The sequence below is a fragment of the Chrysochloris asiatica genome, unplaced genomic scaffold, assembly GCF_000296735.1.
Source record: "Chrysochloris asiatica unplaced genomic scaffold, ChrAsi1.0 scaffold00001, whole genome shotgun sequence".
In the NCBI taxonomy this organism is placed as follows: Eukaryota; Metazoa; Chordata; class Mammalia; order Afrosoricida; family Chrysochloridae; genus Chrysochloris; species Chrysochloris asiatica.
In genome coordinates this window covers 25,443,574-25,465,623 of record NW_006408519.1, presented here as the reverse complement: position 1 = coordinate 25,465,623, position 22,050 = coordinate 25,443,574, and the positions used below count along the sequence as shown (strand labels likewise).

The 22,050-nt window shown below is 39.5% G+C and overlaps 1 protein-coding gene across 1 annotated transcript in view; it reads left to right on the top strand.

The window, feature by feature from the left end:
* The first annotated feature begins 1,900 nt into the window (after positions 1-1,900).
* Positions 1,901-22,050, top strand: part of TAF2 (TAF2 RNA polymerase II, TATA box binding protein (TBP)-associated factor, 150kDa) — a 95,347-nt gene continuing 75,197 nt past the window's right edge. Inside the window, exons 1-9 of the mRNA XM_006830830.1 lie at positions 1,901-1,983; positions 2,378-2,432; positions 5,978-6,138; positions 12,225-12,343; positions 13,113-13,254; positions 14,597-14,828; positions 17,368-17,552; positions 18,069-18,182; positions 21,067-21,166. Coding sequence (XP_006830893.1) covers positions 1,901-1,983; positions 2,378-2,432; positions 5,978-6,138; positions 12,225-12,343; positions 13,113-13,254; positions 14,597-14,828; positions 17,368-17,552; positions 18,069-18,182; positions 21,067-21,166 — 1,191 coding nt within the window. The remainder of the gene's footprint in view (positions 1,984-2,377; positions 2,433-5,977; positions 6,139-12,224; positions 12,344-13,112; positions 13,255-14,596; positions 14,829-17,367; positions 17,553-18,068; positions 18,183-21,066; positions 21,167-22,050) is intronic.

Below are 22,050 nucleotides of genomic sequence, written 5' to 3'. Positions count from 1 at the left end.
CTGAGGAGTGTAGGCCAGGGTTAAATCTGGTTCAAGGTTTTAAAAATGTTAATGGGTAATCCATAATTGGAGTCCTGGTGTGGCACTGTGGGTTAATTCGTGGGACTGCAAAGTTGGTTTGAACTGCAAGGTTGGTGGTTCAAGCTCACCAGCTACTCCTTGGAAACCCTATACAGGGTTGCTATGGGTCGGAACCCACTCAAAGCATTTAACAAAAGCAACAATCCACAATTAACCAAGATTTAACTGTTACTGAAATTTTGTACATGAAATACAAACAATGGCCTCAAAATGTTTATCCTGTTTTTCAGTAAATGTGGTTACCGCCCATTTATGTGGATTATGTGCTTAATGTTGTGAGGGCCTTTGTTGCAGGGTCACCACTATGATTTCTGAGGAGCAGCTGACCTTTTGGTTCAAACCGACCTTGGGGTTCAGTGCATTATTCTACAGCTCCACACTGGGATTGTGCACTTAAATTTTAAAAAATACCGAATGCCCAATGAGGATTGTGCTATAGGATAAACACTGGGCTGCAAGGTTGGTGATTCAAACTCACCAGTCGCTGCTTGGAAACACTATACAGGGTCACTGTGAGTCGGGACTGACTGCATGGCACTTAACAGTGAAGATTCTGGAGTTTTAATAATTCATTGAGTGGACTGGGTGTACTCTAAATCTGAAGCCCTGTTGCTGCAATGGTTAAAGTGCTCTGTTGCCAAAAGGTCTGGAGTTGGAACTCACCAGGCAGCCCTGTTGGAGAAGATGAGACACTCAGCTTAATTCAGCATTGTTAAGTGCCGCCCAAGTCAGTTCCAACCCATTGTTGTTGTTGTTGTTAAGTGCCTTCGAGTCGGTTCCAACCCATAGTGACCCTGTATAGGGCTTCTGAGGCACAGCTGGTGAGCTTGAACCACTGACTGCAGTCCAGCACATTAACTCAGTGCCACACCAGGACTCCTCCTTATGGTTTACAACCCTGGAAACCCTATAGGACAGTTGTTACTCAGTGGGTTTGGTTTGGGACTCTAATGGCCTATTTTACACTTGAAATCACTGGCTTAGGGGTGGTATGGAGTGTTGACTGAGCCTGAGGTACATCACTCCTGGCTTTGAGAGAGTCCCCTCTACCCTCATCATTACTGGCAAGCTCTATCTCCGAAATCCTTAGTGTAGTTTCTCTCGGCCTTAATTCTTCTAGGTATAATGTTTCCTCCTTTCCTGGCTGCTTCACACACTAGCCTCCATTTTCCTAAACTTGGAACAAATCATCTCCTCCCACCCTTCATGTGACGCATCCTGGTGACAGATAAGCACTAGAAGGCTGGAGGTTCAAATCCACCAGTCGCTCCTACAAAGCTGCACTGGGTCCCTAGGAGCCCAACCGGCACTTAACCATTCGTGTGTATTGCAAGTCCAACAAAAAAATCCTCCCCAAATCCCATGAGATTAAGTGCCGGTGTGGCGCTATGGGTTACTGCGCTGGACTGCAAAGTCGGTTTCAACCGCAAGGTCGGCAATTCAAGCTCACTAGTCTCCTGAAAACCCTATACAAAGTCGGTATGGGTCGAACCGAATCAACAGCATTTAACAACAAACCCCGTAAGCCCCGCCCACGACACAAACTTCCGGGCCCCTCCCCTTATGCGCCACCACTTCCGGCGACGTTGAGGTCAGAGGTGGCGGACGAAACATGGGCTGTGCTGCTCTGAGCAGTTAATAAGAGGAGCATCTTGGTGTACAGCTTCGGCGGAGACTGCTCAGAACCCTCGACTGCAGGGAAGGGGCCCGGTGGGGCTGGCCGCTAAGCGAGCGTCGGCCGCGGGGCGAGGTCTCCGAGCCCGGGAATGCCCGGTCGCCCCCCGGGAAGCGCGGAAGCTCAGCTTGGTGGGGCTGCTTCATGCCTCCGACTGGTTTAGAGCCCGCCCGGATGAACAGGAAGAAGGGCGACAAGGGCTTTGAAAGCCCAAGACCATATAAATTATAAGTATTTTTTTAAATCGGTTTCGTCCTTCTACCCTTTACTCTTTGGTTTTGTTTTCCTGAATTCGAATCTGTCATTGCTTGAAATTGACTTAAGGGGTTCTTAGTGGAGGTGGTTTGTAGGGTGGAAGTGTTTTCGGTGACAGTTTTATTTAGCAGCTCTCCTGGGTTTGCAGTTTCATTAACCACCTTTTTACAACACCAAACTGTATTTCGGTCAAAAGAAATCGATTTACATTGTAGTGGCTAGATTTAAAACAAGCAAGTTATCCCAGTTTGTGGGGTTTTAATGTGGAATATTTAAATGTGATTTTGGCGTTTTTCATACTTGGATAGAATTATGCTTTCACTTGATAATAGACTTTTTTTCTTTATGTTTCTGATATATATATACAACCCATCAAGTGGTTTGCATCAACAACATAAACTTCCAGAGAAAGTCTGTTGTGGTAAGTATATTCTCAACGGTTGTAAGTAGAAACATGCCTAAAGTTGTCTAAAGTACTTAGAAAGTGTTTTTTTCCAGGTTACTGTCTTTCAAGGAGAATGAAGAGTTAGAATAGAGGTTTGTCTGACTCCCAGATATACTGCCTTTCTGCTAGACTGAACTACCTACTTAATTTTCCTTCAGTTTCTCTTTAAAATATTTTTTACTCCGAATCTGTTTTTAAGAGTCCTATCGTGGCACTGTGGGTTAATGTGCTGGACTGCAAGGTCAGTAGTTCAAACTCACTCACAGCTCCTTGGAAATCCTGTACAGAGTTGCTATGAGTTGGAACCAACTCCATGGCACTTAACAACAAGAGGCCAATTTTGTTTTCTAGTTCTTGGCTAATTTGGTCTAACTGACATTATTTAGTAAAGTTTTGGATAAGATGTTTGAATTGAGTCGCTCTTCCGCCTTTGTTTCTGAGGGGTTTCAACAAGTGGAGAAATGGTATTGAAAAATAATGGATTTTTTTCCTCAATTTTCTGAAGCCCCCTCATAGATGTATCAATTGCTAATATTTAACCTCTTCTAGGAGTCCTGATGTGGCATGGTAAGATAAGCACTGGACCGCAAGGTCACTTTGAACCACAACCCTATACAGGGTCTCTGTGAGTCAGAACCGACTTGACAGCACTTATCAACTATCAACAGCCATTATAGTGTATGATTACTTTCATTCACACCAGAGGACCAGTGGAAGAATCATTCTTAAATAGGAGTAAAAGATAGGTACATGTATCAGAAAGTCAAGAATATTGACAGAAGAGAGGATATAGTGAAGTGTCTGGACTGGGTATAGAAGAAGGCTCCCCTTTTATTTGAGAGTTGGGGTGAAGAGAGTGGAATCCCTGAACTTTGGAGCAGTTGGACTGACTTTTATCCAGAAACATCATGCAAGTTATTGAAAAGCCTTGTACATTGTGGCATAGTGGGAAAAGCATGAACATTAGGGTCATTTAGATATGGGTTTGAATCCCAATTTTCATTTACTAATATAATCTCTGGTAGCATAGTGGTTACAAATCAGGTTGCTAATCTCATGGTCAGCAGTTCGAAACTACCAGCTGTTCCGCAGGAGAAAGATGAGGATTTCTGCTCCTTTAAAGATTTACAGCCTCAGAAACCCTGTAAGGGTTGCTATGAGTTGGAACCGACTCCACGGCACATAACACCACCACCACCAATATAATCTTAGGAGCCCTGATGTGGTGCTGCAGGGTAATGCACTGGATCACAAAATTGGTTGGAACTGCAAGGTCAGCAGTTCAAATCCACCAGCTGCTCCTCGGAAACACTATACAGGGTCCCTATGAGTTGCAGCTGACTCAACAGCACTTAACAACAACAAATATAATCTTGGCTTGATTGTTGACTTAACTTGATTGTTAACTTAAAAAATGCGAAGTAGTACACGTCTCTTAGAATTGTGATGATTATAGAGATAAGATCAAAGTATTTAGTATAATATTTGGTATATAGTGTTGGTGTGCATGTAGTTGAGTCGGTTCCGACCCATAGTGACCCTGTATAGGGTTTCTGAGGGGCAGCTGGTGAGCTTGAATAACGACCTTGTGATTCAAAGCAACTTTGCAGTCCAGTGCATTAACCCACAGTGCCACACCAGGACTCCTTGGCATATAGTTGTTGTTGTTAGGTGCCATCAAGTCGGTACTGACTCATAGCGACCCAGTGCACAACAGAACGAAACACTGCCCGGTCCTGGGCCAACTTCACAATTGTTGCTACGCTTGAGCCCATTGATGCTGCCACTTTGCCAGTCCATCTCGCTGGGGGTCTTTCTCTTTTTTTTCTGATCCTACACCTTACCAAACATGATATCCTTCTCCAGAGACTGGTCCCTCTTGACAATATGTCACTATGGGTTGGAACGGACACAACTACACTTACCAACATTATATGCCAAATATTATACTAAATACTTTGATCTTATCTCTAATCATCCAAGGAGCACTCTGGCTGCACTTTTTCCAGCACAGATCTTTTGGTTCTTTCGGCAGCCCATGGCATTTTCAGTATCCTCCTCCAACACCATAATTCAAATGCATCAATTTTTCTACAGTTTTTCTTATTCACTATCCAGCTTTTGCATGCATATGACGTTATTGAAAATACCATGGCTTGGGTATTAGTCCTCAAACTGACATTTTAACTCTTGAACACTTTGAAGTTGTCATGGACTTCATTCTTCTTGGCTCACCCATCAACACTCATAGAAGCAGCAGTCAAAATGACGTATTGCATTAGGTGAAAGTGGCAAAAGACCTCTTTAATCTTTTCTCCATTGATAAGAATATTGTTTATTGGTCCAGTGGTGAGGATTTTTGTTTTCTTTACATTGAGATGCAATCCATACCGAAGGCTGTGGTCTTTGATCTTCATCAGTAAATATTTTAAGTCCTCTTCACTTTCAGCAAGCAAGGTTGGTTGTATCATCTGCATGTTGCAGGTTGAAGTGCTCATAAAATAGTAGCTATTATAATTGTTATAATCCAGTACTACCTAAATTTCATCTTGGATATTTCTGTGACAGCCTCTGAAGTAATTGCTATTTCGTGTTCTCCCATAGTTTCTTTTGAGTACACCCGTTTTCAACTCAGGATATTATAAAATCACTGGACATATAGTCTGTGTTTCATCAATCTGTCTTTGCCATTTGATTCAACACAAGAGGGTTTTGTGCAATTGGGGCACTTGACTGTCTCTTGTCTTAGATGTTCAGGTAGATGGCATACCACCCAGCTAAGTTGTAAGAACTCTATGTGGCCCCTGTGATCTCGTTAGTAAGTGCTGTTGAATTGGTTCTAACTCATAGCGACCCTGATAGGGTTTCCAAGGAGCAGCTGCTGAGTTTGAATCGCAGACCTTGAGATTCAAACTAACTTTATAGTTGAGTGCTTATCCTACAGTGCCGTGCCAGAACTCATCCTATGGGCTAGCTTATGTGGAATCATCTACCACTTTGAAGTATTCGCTGCTCCTGGAGGCAGTAATAGATTTTTCTTACTAGCTTGAGTATCTCTCATATCCCTTGACATTCATGTGTCATGATTTACTTCCCTTGGCGGACACTCATCATAGTTAGCTTTAGTGGTGTCGTTTTCTCTTCTCCCCCATTTGTATGTGTGTGTGGTGGTTTTTTACTAACCAGCCTCCGCATTTTGAGTCTCTTTATGCCATTTTGTCCTTCTTCCCTGTTTGGGTGCTAGTCTGTCTAGAAATTCTTATAATGAAGAAGAGTAAGTTCTTTTACCTATTTAATAGCAGATGACTTCATTTTCATGGATTATGAATGTGAACCCAGGGTGATAAAGTATACATAGTTCACTCCCAGTTAGTCCCCAGGACAGCTAAACATCGTTGGAGAACAATTCTGTGTATCTGCTTGGGATTCTGTTTTTGGAGTTCAACAAAGTCAAAATCAAATATTTTCTAAACTATACTAGTCTTAAATATAATAAAGGTGCTTTTCTCTTGTCTTTCCAGGGATTTGTGGAGCTGACTATATTTCCCACAGTTGCAAACTTGAATAGAATCAAGTTGAACAGTAAACAGTGCAGAATATACCGAGTGAGAGTCAACGATTTGGAGGCTGCCTTTATTTATAATGATCCAACACTAGAAGTTTGTCACAATGAATCCAAACAGTAAGTTCCACAGTTAGAAAGCATATAGACCTCACAGGCTTTTCTCATACGATTGGATTGATTTTTCTCAAAAGATTTCTCTTCGTATTATTAGAGTCCTGGACTCCATGCTTTTTCTTTCTCCTAATTGTTGAATCTCTTCTGTTGAAGAGATTTTACTAGCCGTTTCCAATATGATAGATCAGTACATTTGCCTTTTTCAAAGTACAGTTTTTAAAAAGCGCTATCTGAGAATTTTTAATACATTTTCTTAGCCATTTCTTTACTTTAAAAAATATTTATTTCATAAACATTAGAAGTAATTTTCAATTTGTTATATGGCCATCCTAATCTGTAGATTAGAGACTGCTTTAAAATGCCTATAAAAATAAGTCTCATCTATCTTCACTTTAAATAAGTATTGCACCAATTTTATCATTAAGTATACATGGTTCTGATCAGTTCTACTTTTTGCACTTATGTGTTTTAATTTTGCATGCATGTAGGCTTTGCTTTTACCCTTTTTTATAGTCATGTAATATCCATGATATTAAAATAAAATGAAAATTTTCCACGAACTTTTTTGCCCCTTTGTAGAATTATTTACCATTCTTAATCATTCTTAATACTTTACTTAATAGTGCCCCACTAAGTTTTGTACTAATGTAAATATCATCAACTACATTTGAAGACACTTATTATTGCAAAGCTTTGACGGTATTGAATTATATCATTTCTCTGATTGCTTGTGTTTTGAGGCTGTTGATGTCTCTAGGTGCCATTGAGTTGGTTCTGACTCATAGTGACTTGAGTTGCAATATTAACGAATTCAAAAGATGGAAATAACATGCAGTCATTGTACCAAGAACAATTTGCTGACATTTAATCATTTCAAGAGGTAGCAAGTGTATCAGCAAGAACCTGTGTTATTGAAGGAAGACGTCCAACCTACACTGAAGGCATTGGAGAAAAACAAGGGTCTGGGAATTGACGGAATGTCACTTGAGAGGTTTCAACAAAGGATGCGACGTGCAAGGTTCGCATTTGTCTATGCTAAGTAATTTGAAGACCTCTACTTGGCCAACCAATTGGAGGAGATCCATGTTTGTGCCCATTGCAAAGCAAGGTGATCCATCAGAATGTGAAAGTCATCCAACAGTATCATTAATATCATACACAGGCAAAATTTTGCTGAAGATAATTCAAAAACTCATCTTAAATGTTTTCTTCAATTCTTTTAGCTTGATAAATGCTGTGTGTTCTTCCCCTTTTGTTTTTTGACTCCAGGTCTTTGCATGTCGTATTAAAATACATGTTTTCTTGAGGTGTCTTTTGAAATTTTTGCAGTTCTTTTACATCATCATTTCTTCCATTTATTTTAACTAGTCTATGTTTAACAGCAACTTAACAGGTGCTTTTCTAGTTAACTTACTCATCCTGTCTCACTGGCAGGTGTTTGAATATTGCTGCTTGGGACTTTGCAAACTGGGAGTCTCCATGAGTTGAAATTGGCCCCTGGGTAACTGACAACAACAGAGTTTCTTCTGGCATCCATTTGGTCTTTTCTTCATTATCTTTTTAATAACCATTTGGTTTCTTCATGTACATCCTTGATGACATTCTACAATTTGTAGTTTAAAAAGAAAAAAAAACAACAACAGGTATTTGTTTCAAAGATTTTTCTAGGTCCTGTGTTTTAATGCAGATTCCTGTTGTGGGACTGTAGGATTACTACTGGATTTCCAATCACAGGTTTGGCAGTTCAGACCGACCAACTGCTCTTTGGAAACTTTATACAGATTCCCTGTGAGTCAGAACCGACTTGACAGCAGTTTAACAACAACAGCAAATTGTAATGCAGACTTTGACACAACGGCTTTTAAATTTTGTTAGTTTATTGCTATCACGTAATAAAACCCAAACTAAACCCACTGCCTTTGAGCTGACCCCTACTAAGAGTGACCCTGTATAGAGTTACTGAGACGAAATTTTTTGGGAGAAGACAGTCTCATGTTTCTTCGGTGGAGTGGCTGGAGGATTTGAATTGCTGATCTTGTGGTTAGCAGGCCAGCATTTATCCCACAGGACTATCAGCGCGCCTGTGGTTCAACTTTTCTAGTTGAACGTCCTCATACTGTCTCACTGCTGGTGTCTTAGTATTGCCGCTGCTTGGGACTTTGCAAACTTGGAGTTTCCATCATGAGTTGGAATCGACCCCTAGGTAACCGGCAGCAGCAGAGTTGGAGGAACATTAACGTTTATTTTGTATAAAACAGATTTTTTCCCATAATATCCCACATTGTGCATGAATTCTTTCAACTCTGGAGAGCTCAGTATATTTTAATGTACATCTTTTGCTAGTTCTAAATGCTAGAACATTATTAACGAGCTGTCTTGGTTTGTTGTTGTTAAGTGCCATTGAGTCAATTCTGACCCATAGCGACTCTGTATAGGGTTTCCAAGGAGCGGCTGGTGAGCTTGAACCACTAACCTTGCAGTTCAAACGACTTTGCAGTCTGGTGCATTAGCCTACAGTGCCACACCAGGACTCCTGTCTTGGTATAGTGCTCACCAGTTTATTCTCAACAAGTAGATACTGTTTCCCCCAGTTTTCTCTTCTTCAGATTGTTTATTATTGTTAAGCGCCTTGGAGTCATTTCTGACTCAAAGTGACCCTGTTTAGGGTTTCCAAAGTTTTTAAATCTTGTTGTTGTTGTTATGTGCCATGGAGTCGGTTCCAACTCATAGTGACCCTGTACAGGGTTTCCAAGGCTGTAAAACATTACTAGAGCAGACAGCCTCATCTTTGTCCCGCGGAACAGCTGGTAGTTTTGAACTGCAGACCCTGAGGTTCGCAGCCCAATTTGTAACCACTATGCTACCAGAGCTCAGTGGGAGCAAAAAGCCTCATGTTTCTCCTGTGGAGCAGCTGGCGGGCTCGAACCATGAACCTTGTGGTTGGCAGTCCAGTGCTTGTTGTATGGAGCCACCACCCTTCTCCAGATTATAGCATATCAATACCCTTCCTAACGTGAAACTTATGCTCTGGTTTTCGCATTGCCTCATTTTTGTGTATACTGTTCCCATGTAAATAACACACATGCATAGAATGAGCATAGGAAACAAATGCAAGTGTGTGGATGATTTGCATAAAAACACTATTTCTTATATTTGGCAGTCCTAGAAATTGATACAATTCTTCCTACCTGAGTTAATCCACACTTGCATTGCAGCAGAACCAGTGTTTTTCCTTTGTCTACAGTCATTTCCCATGATTGCCGCATTCCGCTGGGTTACCTCTCTTTGCACTGGGCACGAATACGGATCTCTTCCAATCAGTTGGCTAGATAGTTGTCTTCCAAATTTCTTAGCATAGATGAGTGAGTGCCTCCAGTGCCACCTCATTTTGTTGAAAATTTTTAATTTTATATCCCATCAGTTCCTGGTGCCTGTTCTTTGCCAATTCCTTCAATGCACATTGGGCTTTTTCCTTAAGTATCATTGTCTCTTGATCATATGCTACCTCTTGAAATGGTTGAACATTAGCCAATTCCTTTTGGTACAGTGACTCTATGTATTTGTTGTATCTTTTTTGTTTTAAAAGATTTTATTGTGAATTGAGTAATAGTTTACATGGGAGAACATCAACTTTACTTCCATCTTCTTTTGATGTTTCCTGCATCGTTCAGTAATTTTCCCAGAGAATCCTTCAGTAATGAAAGCTTAAGCTTGAATTTTTTCCTCAGTTCTCTCAGCCTGAGAAATGCTGAGCGTGTTCTGCCCTTTTGGTTTCCTAACTCCAGATCTTTGCACATTTTGTTATAATATTTGACTTTGTCTTCTCAAGCTGACCTTTGAAATTTTCTTTTCAGCTCTGTACCTCCTCATTTCTTCAACGTGCTTTAGCATCTGTACGCTGGAGAGCAAGTTTCAGAGTCTCTTCTGACGTCCATTTTGATCTTTTGCTTCTTTCTTGTCTTAATGATTTGCTTTCTTCCTGTATGATGTTCTTGATGTCATCTCACAACTCTTCTGGTCTTTGGTCATTAGTATTTGTTTAAGGTATGAAATCTGTTCTTCAGATGATCTCTAAATTCAGGTGGGATATATTCAAGGTTGTATTTTGGCTCTCATGGATTTTTTTTGTGTGTGTGCATTTTCTTCGGCTTCAGTCTGAATTTGCATATGAGCAATTCATGGTCTGTTCCACAGTCTGTCCCTGCTTTGTTTTGGCTGATGATATGGAGCTTTTCCACCGTATCTTTCCACAGATATAGTCAATCTGATTTCTGTGTAGTCCATCTGGCAAGGTCCATGTGTGTAGTCATTTCTTAGGATGAATAAAACATTGGTTTTGCAGAATTCTATCATGTAATCTCCAGCATCATTTCTATCACCAAGGCCATATTTTCCAGCTACTGATCCTTCCTCTTTTTTTCCAACCTTTGCATTCCTATCGCCCAACAGGCCGTGGAACTCATCGGACAATCTCTTTGATCTCCCATGCGAGTAAACTTATACTCAAGGTAAAATACAGAAACGAGTGCAAGCAACATTGACAAAGAACTTGTAGAGGTTAAAGACAGATTCAGAAGAGGACACGGATCAAGGGATATCATTGTTGATGTCTGATGGATCTTGGCTGAAAGCAGAGAATACCAGAAAGATGTTTACCTGTGCTTTATTGACTATGCAAAGGCTTTCGATTGTGTGGATCATGACAAGTTGTGGACAATATTGTGACGTATGAGTATTCCGGAACACTTAATTGTGCTCATGAGGAATTTGTACATGGACCGAGAGGCAGTTGTTCGAATAGAACATGGGAACACTGAAAGGTTTACATTTAGGAAAGGTGTGTGACGGGTGAGCAAATAATCCAAAAAGCTGAGTTATATGAAGGAAAACATGACATTGACATTAGAGGGAGACTCATTAACAGCCTGCAATATGCAGATGATAAAACCTTGCTTGCTGAAAGTGAAGAGGATTTAAAATACTTACTGATGAAGATCAAAGACTACAGCCTTTGGTATGCATTGCATCTCAATATAAAAAAAACCAAAATCGTCACCACTAAACAATAGTCTTATCAATGGAGAAAAGATTGAAGTTGTCCAGTACTTCATTCTTCTTGGATCAACCATCAACACTCATGGAAACAGCAGTCAAGAAATCAAACGATGTATTGCATTAGGCAAATCTGCTGCACAAGACCAAGTGTTCAAGAGCTAAAATGTCAGGTTGAGGACTAAGGTGCGCCTGACCCACACCATGGTATTTTCAATAATCTCATATGCATGCAAAAGCTGGGCAGTGAATAAGGAAGACCATAGAAGAATTGATGCTTTTGAGTTATGGTGTTGGAGGAGAATATTGAAAGTACGATGGGCTGCCAAAAGAACCAACAGATCTGTGTTGGAAGAAGTGCAACCAGAGTGCTCCTTGGAGGCCAAGATAGCCAAACTTCATCCCTCATACTTTGGACATTTTGTCAGGAGGGACCAGTCGCTGAAGAAGGATAGCATGTTTGGTAAGGTGGAGGGTCAGAGAAAAAGAGGAAGACCACTAGTGAGATTGGCAAAGTGGCAGCCTCAGTGGACTCAAGCATGGCAACAATAGTGAGGTTGGCTGAGGACCGGACAGTGTTTCGTTCTGTTGTACATAGGGTTGCTATGAGTTGGCACCGATTTGTTGGCACCTAACAACAGCAGTAATTTATGTTGTTAGGCTTTGTTGAATTGATTAAAACCAACTGTCTTTTAGCACAGTGAGACTTCTATACAATGAAATATACGTTTCATATGCATCCTTACTTTAATGTAAGAAAAGGTGCAGAGCCTTTTCATTGATTTTCAAAGCTGTACTTGTAGTAAATGAAAATGATTGTAATGGATTTATTGCCAGGGGAGGAATGGGTTCAGTCATTTCAGAATGAGGGCAAATTTACTTAACATTAAAAGACAAGTAGGAGTTGTCCATTATTGGATGTTCATAACCTGTAATGCTTATTAACAAATAGTGTCAAGGAATATTTAAGAAAATGCTTGCTTTGGTGAAATAGATGTCGTACCTTAACTAAAACTTGGCCATTTTTTTATTTCCAGGAGAAATCTAAATTATTTTTCTAACGCCTATGCGGCTGCAGTTACTGCTGTAGATCCCGATGCGGGAAATGGAGAACTCTGCATTAAAGTTCCCTCAGAGCTGTGGAAACATGTTGATGGTAAAGTACCAAGCCAGTATTGATGTGACAGTAAAATCACCTCAAGTTGTATGAGAAAAGCAGATGCAGGTGGTGCGAATGGTGAAAGCCTAGTAAGGTATAGATCATGGGCTTTTCATGTCAAACGGCTCTGGAGTCCCATTTCATGTTCAGTGTAAGTGTTTGCTCTTGGTAAACATGTAGTGACTACTGTTGTTGTTGTTGTTAAGTACCGTGGAGTAGGTTCCGACTCATAGTGACCCTGTACAGGGTTTCCGAGGCTGCAAATCTTTATGGGAGCAGAAAGCCTCATCTTTGTCCTGTGGAACAGCTGGTAGTTTCGAACTGCCGACCTTGAGGGTTGTTGTTGTTGTTGTTGTTACGTGCCGTTAAGTCGGTTTCGACCCATAGCGACCCTGTACAGGGTTTCCGAGGGTGTAAATCTTTACGGGAGTAGAAAGCCTGATCTTTCTCCCGCGGAGCAGCTGATAGTTTCGAACCGCTGACCTTAAGGTTCTCAGCCCGATTCGTAATCACTACGCTACCAGAGTTCCTTGACCTTGAGGGTAGCAGCCTGCTTTGTAACCACTACGGTACCAGAGCTTCTTAGCAACCACTGTTACTTAACTTAGAAAAACAAGGCTATCTGCTCCTGTGAAGATTTGTAGTCTCGGAAGGAAAGCCTCTTTATTGTCCCTATAAGGTAGCATTGACTCAGTGGCAGTGGGTGGGTTATTTGTATTTATCATGTATTTATGTGTCAATGTTTATGTGTATGTGCTTGCTACAGAGTTAAAGGTCCTGAAAATACACATCAATTTCTCTTTGGATCAGCCAAAAGGAGGTCTTCATTTTGTGGTGCCCAATGTAGAGGGCAGCATGGCTGAGAGAGGTGCTCATGTTTTCTCTTGTGGGTATCAAAATTCCACAAGGTAGGTTATCAAGTCTTACATGTTTCAGTGAGTTTCATGTTTCCATTGCATTTGTTCTAGAGAAGTGTACTTACATTGTGTGTCAATTGAGAAATTCTAGTGTAATCATGCAAACCTCTGCCTCCTCTTCTGAACCAAGTTCACTAGTTATTTGTACTTTCCCGTATTTTCCGGTTTCCTCTGTCCTCTTTCCCCTTACCCAGTGTTGATTTCTACGTCGTCTGTTCTAAGGTAATCATCTCATTTGATTTTCAAAAACTATATTGAAGTAAAACATGCAGAAAATTGCACATAGGTCTATAGTTCATGGCATTTTTTTCCTTTAATTTTTTGTTAAGAATATGCACAGCAAAACACACCAGTTCAAAACTTGCTACATTTAAGTCAGTGACCTTCATTCCATTCTCTGTGTCATGCAGCCGTCTCATCTGCAATCAAAAATAATGCTGGAAGTCTTCTTAAAGCCAGAGGTCTGAATGTTATCTCAAGGCAGTAGTTTCAGTGGTTCACGCACAGGAAGGTGTTTAAGAATCTATGAGAATTTGAAATTTTCTATTTTCCTTTTGATCAAGCTTCTTCTATCGAATCTTTAGTCAAGATGTTTCATAATGGTCTCTGGGCACCATCCAGTTCTTCTGGTCTCATGGCAAAGAAGACAGTTTTCCTGGAGGCATTTCTCACACATCCCGACTCCTTTTCGCTGATTCTTAACCTTTCATCTCTCAGCTATTCTTCTTAAAAGAAGAGTTTACACTTTTTTTTAATCTAGTCTCGCCTCTTAGTCTTCCATGTGTTTTTGAAATATTTTATAAATTGTGTGCTTTCTTCAGACTCTTAACACCTCTAAGGCAGGGATGATATCTTGTATTTCTTTGTATTTCATTACTAAATACAAACTCTGGCACATACAAAATAAAACTTCAGGTAAGCTCTAACCTGAATTAAAAGAGAATTGAGTAGAAATATTATATCTGGCTTTGCCAGCACTCTGAATTTCTATAAGTGTATTAATATGCTTGAAAGGAATATTATGTTTGATAAAGCTTGATTATAAACTGCTTTCATTTCTGTAGACGAACACAATATAAATTAATTTATGTGAAGGTGCAACTTGAAATTATTTTAAATTGAAAGTTTCGAGTTTGAACTGGAAGTGTCATGTATCTGTTTTCTTAATATTGCTAATTAACATTTGGAAATTGATTTTTACAAATCCGATTCCAGTTTCGTAGTGAAATGCTTTGGTAGTCAAATTGTAGAAGTTTCTTTTGTATTTTTTAGGAAGATTAGAGCCACTTAATGGTGATGCAGTGTGTTTCCTTTACTGTCAATTTTTCTGTAGATTTTGGTTTCCGTGTGTTGATTCATACTCTGAATTATGTACGTGGAAGCTGGAATTTACAGTAGACGCTGCAATGGTGGCTGTTTCCAGTGGGGATCTGGTGGAGACTGTGTATACCCATGATATGAGGAAGAAGACCTTCCACTATATGCTGACCATTCCAACAGCGGCCTCAAATATCTCCTTGGCCATTGGACCTTTTGAAATACTTGTAGATCCATATATGCATGAAGTAAGTCGTGTCTTCTTCCCCCTCACCCTCATCCCATTCTTCCACTCCCAATGAAAGGGAAAATATTGATGAGCCTCTTAGTCTTACCTAACTGTTCATTTAACTATGAAGAATACCATTAGAAAAAATTTCTTTAGCTGGTATATATAATGATGTGAATTCTGAATTCAAATGTTGTCATAATAAAAATTTTCAGACCTTTTTTAACAGAGGGCTTGGCGTTAACAAAAATTGTCAAGCCTGTCTTGATTACTCATTCTGTCTTTATTATTGCCATCTTGTTTGGTATCTGTTTAGGAATGTTCAGTTCCCATCTATGGAATTTAAAATGCCACAATTTCAGGATGAATGAGTGAAATTGAATCTCACGCCTTCATATAGAGAGGAAAAAAGAAAAGCTTAAGGAAGGGCTTGGATTCTGATCAGCATAATCATGAAGGTTTCCTTCAGGGTTAACTTAGCATTTTACAGTTTTCTCACGTTCCATAGCTTGTCACAAGTCACATGTCAGTTTTTAGGACAAATAGTACTTTAAGACTTTTCCAGGTATCAGCTTTTTGGTTAAAAAGTGATTTATTGGTTGTTGACTCTTAGCTTCTATACATATATAAAATAACATTTGAATGGTTGTGTACTTATTGTTTGTTGCACTTGTATATTTTCAACTTAATCATTTTTATTGAAAAAATTCTGTTGTGACCATATGTATCTCAGTAACATTTCTTGTAGTTCTGTGAACAAAAAGCTGAGGAGAACCAGGTATGAAAAGACTATCTGTAAATTTCTCTGTCTCCCCTTTCCTGAAATTCACAAGATTGATAAAATCATTCATGAAAAGGATCCATGAAGTTTTGTGAATGGTTTATTTTTGGCTTTCCTAAAACGGACTCTCTTAAAGTATAGTCACTGACAACACTTTTGATAAATGAATCTTTTGAAAACCACACTATTTGTTAATTAGTATGTACTTTGTGCTAAGGAACCCTATTGGCACACTGGTTGAAGTACTCAGCTGCTAGCTGCACGCTCCATGAGGAAAAGCTGTAGCAGTCTGATCCTGTAGAGATTACCGCCTTGGAACCTGCGGAGCAGTTCTCTGTTCTCCGGGGATGCTGGGAGTCAGAAGTGACTTGGTGGCAGTGGATATGGGTTTTAGACCTACTTTGTTTTGTGTAAGAGTTTTTCCCTCTCTTGAGCTGTTGGATGGAAGCAAGGTAAATAACAGCAGAGCATGGCCCGTGACCTACCCTCTGACCATCTCAGGCAGTCATTGTGACAAGGTTAGCCATAGGTTGACAGGTGTACCGTTTTCTCTAAATGTGAGTCCTCTTTTGGATGAACAGCATTTTATGTTTTGTTTGTGTACGAAGAGGCGTATTAACCATGATGCTCTTTGGACCCTGACCATTACTAAGTCACAGACATACACCCCCCACCACTACAGTGGCCTCGTTCCTCTTCATTTCATAACGCTCCAGAAGGATCATTTTGATTGTTACTCAAGTTCTAGAATTTCATCCTAATTTTCCTTTCTAGTCTTTTCCCAACTCAGAATCATGTACTTAATTTTTCTGGTCATACCTTACTTTCTCCTGCCTTTGACTTGACTTGAATGTCCTCGTTTCTCTTCTTAACCTGTCTGTCTTGTCCAACCCAAAAGGTGTAGCTCAGAGTCAGTGTCCTGAGGGAAACCTGGCAGGGTCTTTGTTGTTAGAGTCAGTGTCCTGAGGGAAACCTGGCTGGGTCATTGTTGTTAGAGTCAGTGTCCTGAGGGAAACCTGGCTGGGTCATTGTCATTAGAGGGAACTCTGTCATGGTCAGTGCTATTTATTTGACACAGAAGCGTATTGTGAGACCAGATCAAAAACTGGACCCACCCCGTTTAAGTCTATTTTGACTCATAGTGACTGTGTAGGGCCCTGTAGGGTTTCCAAGGGTATAAATCTTGATAGAAGTAGACTGCCTCATCTTTCTCCCAGGGAGTGGCTGCTCAGTTCAGACCTTTCGGTTAGTAAGCCAACCCTTAACCAGGTGAGATGTAGCCTGGTAGGAAAACCAGAATTACCAGGTCTATTCTAGACATTTTTTATTGATCAGCTTCCCCACAGCTTCTGGGATGTAATTATTAGAGGAGAACTATAGTAAATGTTCTTTATATTCAGTGAAGATAATTTAACAATTATTAAGGTAGTAGTATGGTATGTGCATACTCAGTAATAAGTTAGATATTTTTGAATAAAAACTATTAAATGTTTTTTGTTATGTATATGTAGAAAAAATTTAAATCTTAAACTAAAGTTGTATTTACAGTAGATCTAGGCATTTTATAGGCTTATAGTCCATAATTTTTTTAAGTACAATGAATATTTTGTTAACATGGTCAGTAAAAATAATCACTAATTTTACAACATAATTTTTTTTTAAATCATGAAAGTTGTTTTTTAAAAAAATGAACATTTTTAATTGAGGTATTAACTTTAAAATACTAACATTAACTCTTCATTTTAGATGATCATTTTCCCTCCTTTTTATTTTTCAGGTTACTCATTTTTGTTTGCCCCAACTTCTTCCATTGCTGAAGCATACCACGTCCTATCTCCATGAGGTCTTTGAGTTTTATGAGGAGATTCTTACATGTCGATACCCATACTCCTGCTTTAAGACTGTGTTCATTGATGAAGCTTACGTTGAAGTAGCTGCTTATGCTTCCATGAGCATTTTTAGGTTGGGCTGCCTTTACATGTGCAATGACTGTGTTATGGTGATGACGTAGAGTCAGTATTTATTTTGTGATCAGTTTCAAGTTGCACTTTGAACTTGTTTTTTAAAATTTAGGTTTGATGGGCTTTATAAAATAATTGTTAAAAGATTCTTTTTTAACATTAAATGTATAAAATCATTTTAAAAGATTTTTCTTAAATAACCCCAAATGACTCTTTTCTTCACTCAGAATTAACTGATATTATTATTCAGAATGTTTCTTTTTTTTCTGTTTATGTATTTATGAAAAATCATTTAAGTTTTTACATGGATGCTTTCCTATTATATAATTTATATATATATATATATAACTGATTTCAGCTAAATTTTGAAAAGATGAGATTACTCTTTGGAGGAATAGCCTAGTTTCTTTCTTTTATAGCTAACTTAGGTTGCATTATTTTTAAGAGCATAATTATGTTAAATGAGCAGTTGTTTATGTCTTGGTTATAACTGCCTTTCCCTTCTTTTATATTCCAGTACAAATCTTTTGCACAGTGCCCTAATTATAGACGAGACCCCTTTGACTAGAAGGTGTTTAGCACAGTCCTTGGCTCAGCAGTTTTTTGGTTGTTTCATATCCAGAATGTCTTGGTGAGTAATTTCAAAGTTTATAGAAACTAAGAAAAAAATTCTGGAAAGTTTGTTTTCATTTTCTTTTATTGCAATATCAGCTGACCATTGCCTTAATATTAACGGTGATGGTGGGCATGTACCATAGAGTCAGTTTCAACTCATAATGCCCTGTATGGGTTTCCAAGGCTATAAATCTTTTGCAGGAGCAGAAAGCCTCATTTTTCTCTCACAGAATGGCTGGTAGATTTGAGAGATTCTTCTTCCAGCTCGCTGGTTCTGGCTTCCATCTCTTCAAGTCTACTCTTTTGCCCTTTCAGTGTATTGTCTATTTCTGATATTTTATTATTAATTATCTGGACCTCTTTTTGCAGGTTTTGAATTGTTTCTAATGCTGTATCTCTCTTGTTTGATTGCTCCTGTAACGCTTTCCTGGCTTCTTCCTTATTTTCCTCCACCCCTTTTTTGGAGCATTTGAATTTGTTTCCATTTCATTCTTCTGATTTCTTTCTCAGGCAAGTCCAAAACTTGCTCTTCATCTACTGGAAATACTGTGTCTGCCTCCAGCTCATTTATCTCAGTTACTTTTTTCTGTTTTTGGACATGTTTTGAGATCTTTTGTTGTGGTTTCTTGGTCATTTCCAGTAGTTATATGGGTTTTTAATGCTTAAATGAACGTATGTTGCTGTGTTGTTTGGCTTGCTGAGTGTCTAGCAGCTGGCATTGGTGAGATATTATGGGGTATGTTTGTAGCTTGGTTATATGGCCACAGTTGCTGTCTCTTCTTGGGTAATATATGGAGAAAAAGCTCCCTCCCCCAGGAAAAAAGGATCAAAAGGGTCAAAAACAGAAGCGATACAAAAGCAGAGACAAAAACCACCACTCCAAAACAAAAATAAACCGTAGCTGTCTGCCCAGTGGCAGGAGTAAAGCGCCCCGCCCCGGTCAACTTTAGAGCTGGGTCCCAGAGTCAGATGTCGTAAGCAGGTGTCAAAGGGTCAGTCCATGGGACCAATGGGGATCCTCCTGTCTGTGCCGTGGGAAAACTATGAGCTCAATGCTGGACCCCTTTGGGGGTGCACGCCCACCCATCTGAAGGTGGCCAGGCTGGGCAGAGAGGGCACGACAGGGAAGAGGAGGATAAAATGTATGGAATCCCCCGTTCCTCTTTTTTCAAATGTCACTGTGTGGGTTTTACTGTGTCGGTCTGGCTGTGGCCCTGCCCTCTGAATGTAGCCTGGGCGGGAGTGCTCCGCAGGCAGAGTCCCGAGTCCTAATTGATTCTGGAATCGCAGTATTTTCCTTTATGCTGTGATTTTTCTCCACTGGTGGGTGCAGGAAACTGACGTCCTGCACCTTATACTAGATCCAGAGCTCTGGAGCAGCTCCGTAAAAGCCCTTCTTTGGATTTTTGGCATCTCCCCCACAGAGCCCGTCCTACTTGGCTCTGCTTGTCCAGCCTCCAAAACCGGAAGTCCTGGCTGGTATATTTGAGCTACTGACCTTGTGGTTAGCAGTCTAACTGGTACCCCTACTACCCAAGCAAATAGTTCATTTAAAAGACACGATTTTGTATTTATTTAAAGAAAGGTGATATAAATTTCATTCCAATGTTTTGTTTAGGAAATCAGTACAAGCTGCAATTATAGGAAGATGGAAGTAGACGTGTTAATTTGGATTACGGGAAAGGCAGTTTAAAAAAAAAAAAAAAAAGGAAATAAACATTTTAATAGCAATAATATCCTAAAGAACTAAAGGAATATTATAGATATATGAAATTGAACTGGAAAGCTACACTGAGAATGCTTATGCATTCACAACAGTTGGTAATATTCAAGGCAAAGTAATAGTCTTCTATAGTAGTGGTCACTGTGAGTTAGAACTGACTCGATGGCACTTAACAGCAAGAACAGTAGTGGATATGCACTGAACTGCTAGTCACAAGGTCGGTGGTTTAAATCTACCAGCTGTTCTTCAGAAAGGATATCCTATGTACAGGGTTGCTATGAGTCAGAACTGACTCCATGGCACTTAACAATAACAGCAACATGGTAGTGACAGAGTCCTGGTATGGTGCAATAGGATAAGCAACAGACTGCTAGCCACAAGGTCATCGATTCAAAACTCCCAACTGCTCCCTGCAAACCCTCTACAAGGCTGTAATAATGGAGGATATTCCTGCCATGCTTAGCTTTTTACCAGTTTACTGGAAAAAAATGAAAAGTAAAACCATTTTTGAATGTTCTTTTTGATGAACTTAGATGAATTTGAAGAAATACATGAAGCTCCCGTACAATTATACATTGTAGCTGTGGACTTTTTGTGCTATATATAGTATGTAAATCTTGGTTTCTTTTGCTAGATTAGAGAAAGGTGAGAGTAAGCCACTAATTAGTAATTATTCTAAAATTATGCATGGTTTCATAGTAATAACTGGAACATAGTAGGCAAACATTTCATTAAATGAATAGATGTTTGAACAGTATTAATTACCGGTCTTCTTGAGAAACTGAAAATAGATGAAGTGAATAAACTTTAGGAATCATACATAGGGTCAGCAGTAGTAGAAGTGGGTTTTTCAAATTGAGCAGTAATCTTGGGTGTGAGCAAGTACTTCCTTAGAGGCAGAGAGTGTGAACAAGAGGGAAGCAGCACTGCCGAAGCAGAGCACACACATGGGTAAGTTATACACAAAATAGAACTTGAAAGTTAGGAAAGGGAAAGCAGATGGGAAGAAGAAAGTAGAGCTGGTCAGCTTGGCCAGAGGTAGTGGGGGAAGCAAATCATTTGTCAATAACGGCATTGTGCTTTAGGAAAGCCAGCGAACATATCCCCATTATCTTGTTTGACTTTATCTAAAGAATTTTTTGATTAAAAGACGTTAATATTTTATCTTTTTGTTTAGGTCTGATGAGTGGGTGCTGAAGGGGATTTCAGGCTATATTTATGGACTTTGGATGAAAAAAACGTTTGGTGTTAATGAGTACCGCCATTGGATTAAAGAGGTAGCTACTTCGAGATCCATTATCTAATTAGGAGTCATTAAGACATTAAGGTTCTACCACTTTCCAAGTCATGTTCCCTTTATTTTTAATAACTGTGAAATACTTACTGAAATGTCATTTTAGAGTTCCTAAGTTTTGACAGCAAAATGGAAATCATTTTACTGTGAAAGGCTAATGGCCTATTTGATCTATTTACCATGGTCAGTGTTGGCCCCTGATGTCTTTTTTTTTTTAAGTAGGAGACTATTTAGGCTGTTTAACATCAAGCTAGTCTTTACATGTAGTCCAGATATTCACAGTAGTCATCTGTAACTGTGTGCTGCCAAAGTTTGTTCAACATCAGAGCAGAACACAGATTCTGGACTCAGATTGCTCACTAGCTTTATGTCTTTGATTGCTCTTTCCCAGCCTCATCTGAATACGAAGGGGCAGTAGTAGTGTCTGCCCCACATGCAGGGATTGGGAACATCATACATGTAATGTGCCTTGTATATAGTCAGTGCTTATAATATAGGCTGGCTAGCCTTTGAGTGCATTTACGTTATTTATAGCACATCTTTTCCTACTAGTCAAGGATTTGGTGTGTCTCGCCTCCCAGGTCCTTCTCCCCCCAAAACTATTTTGCTTAGTCCATTCTGTCTATAAGCATTTTCATTCTATTATATCTTCTATTTCCCTAAGTAGAAAAATCTCCATCTTTTTACTCTTCATTAAGCAGGCCCTCCATTTTTTCCCTTCTCTGATTTATTTTCATCATCCAAGTTGAAACTCATGTTAGCCATTAAGTTTACTATAAAAGGCCTCAGACATCTAAAACTGGAAGAGGCCATTCTTCATTTTGTAAACTGTAAGAGAAGGGGGCAAATTTATAAATATATATATAT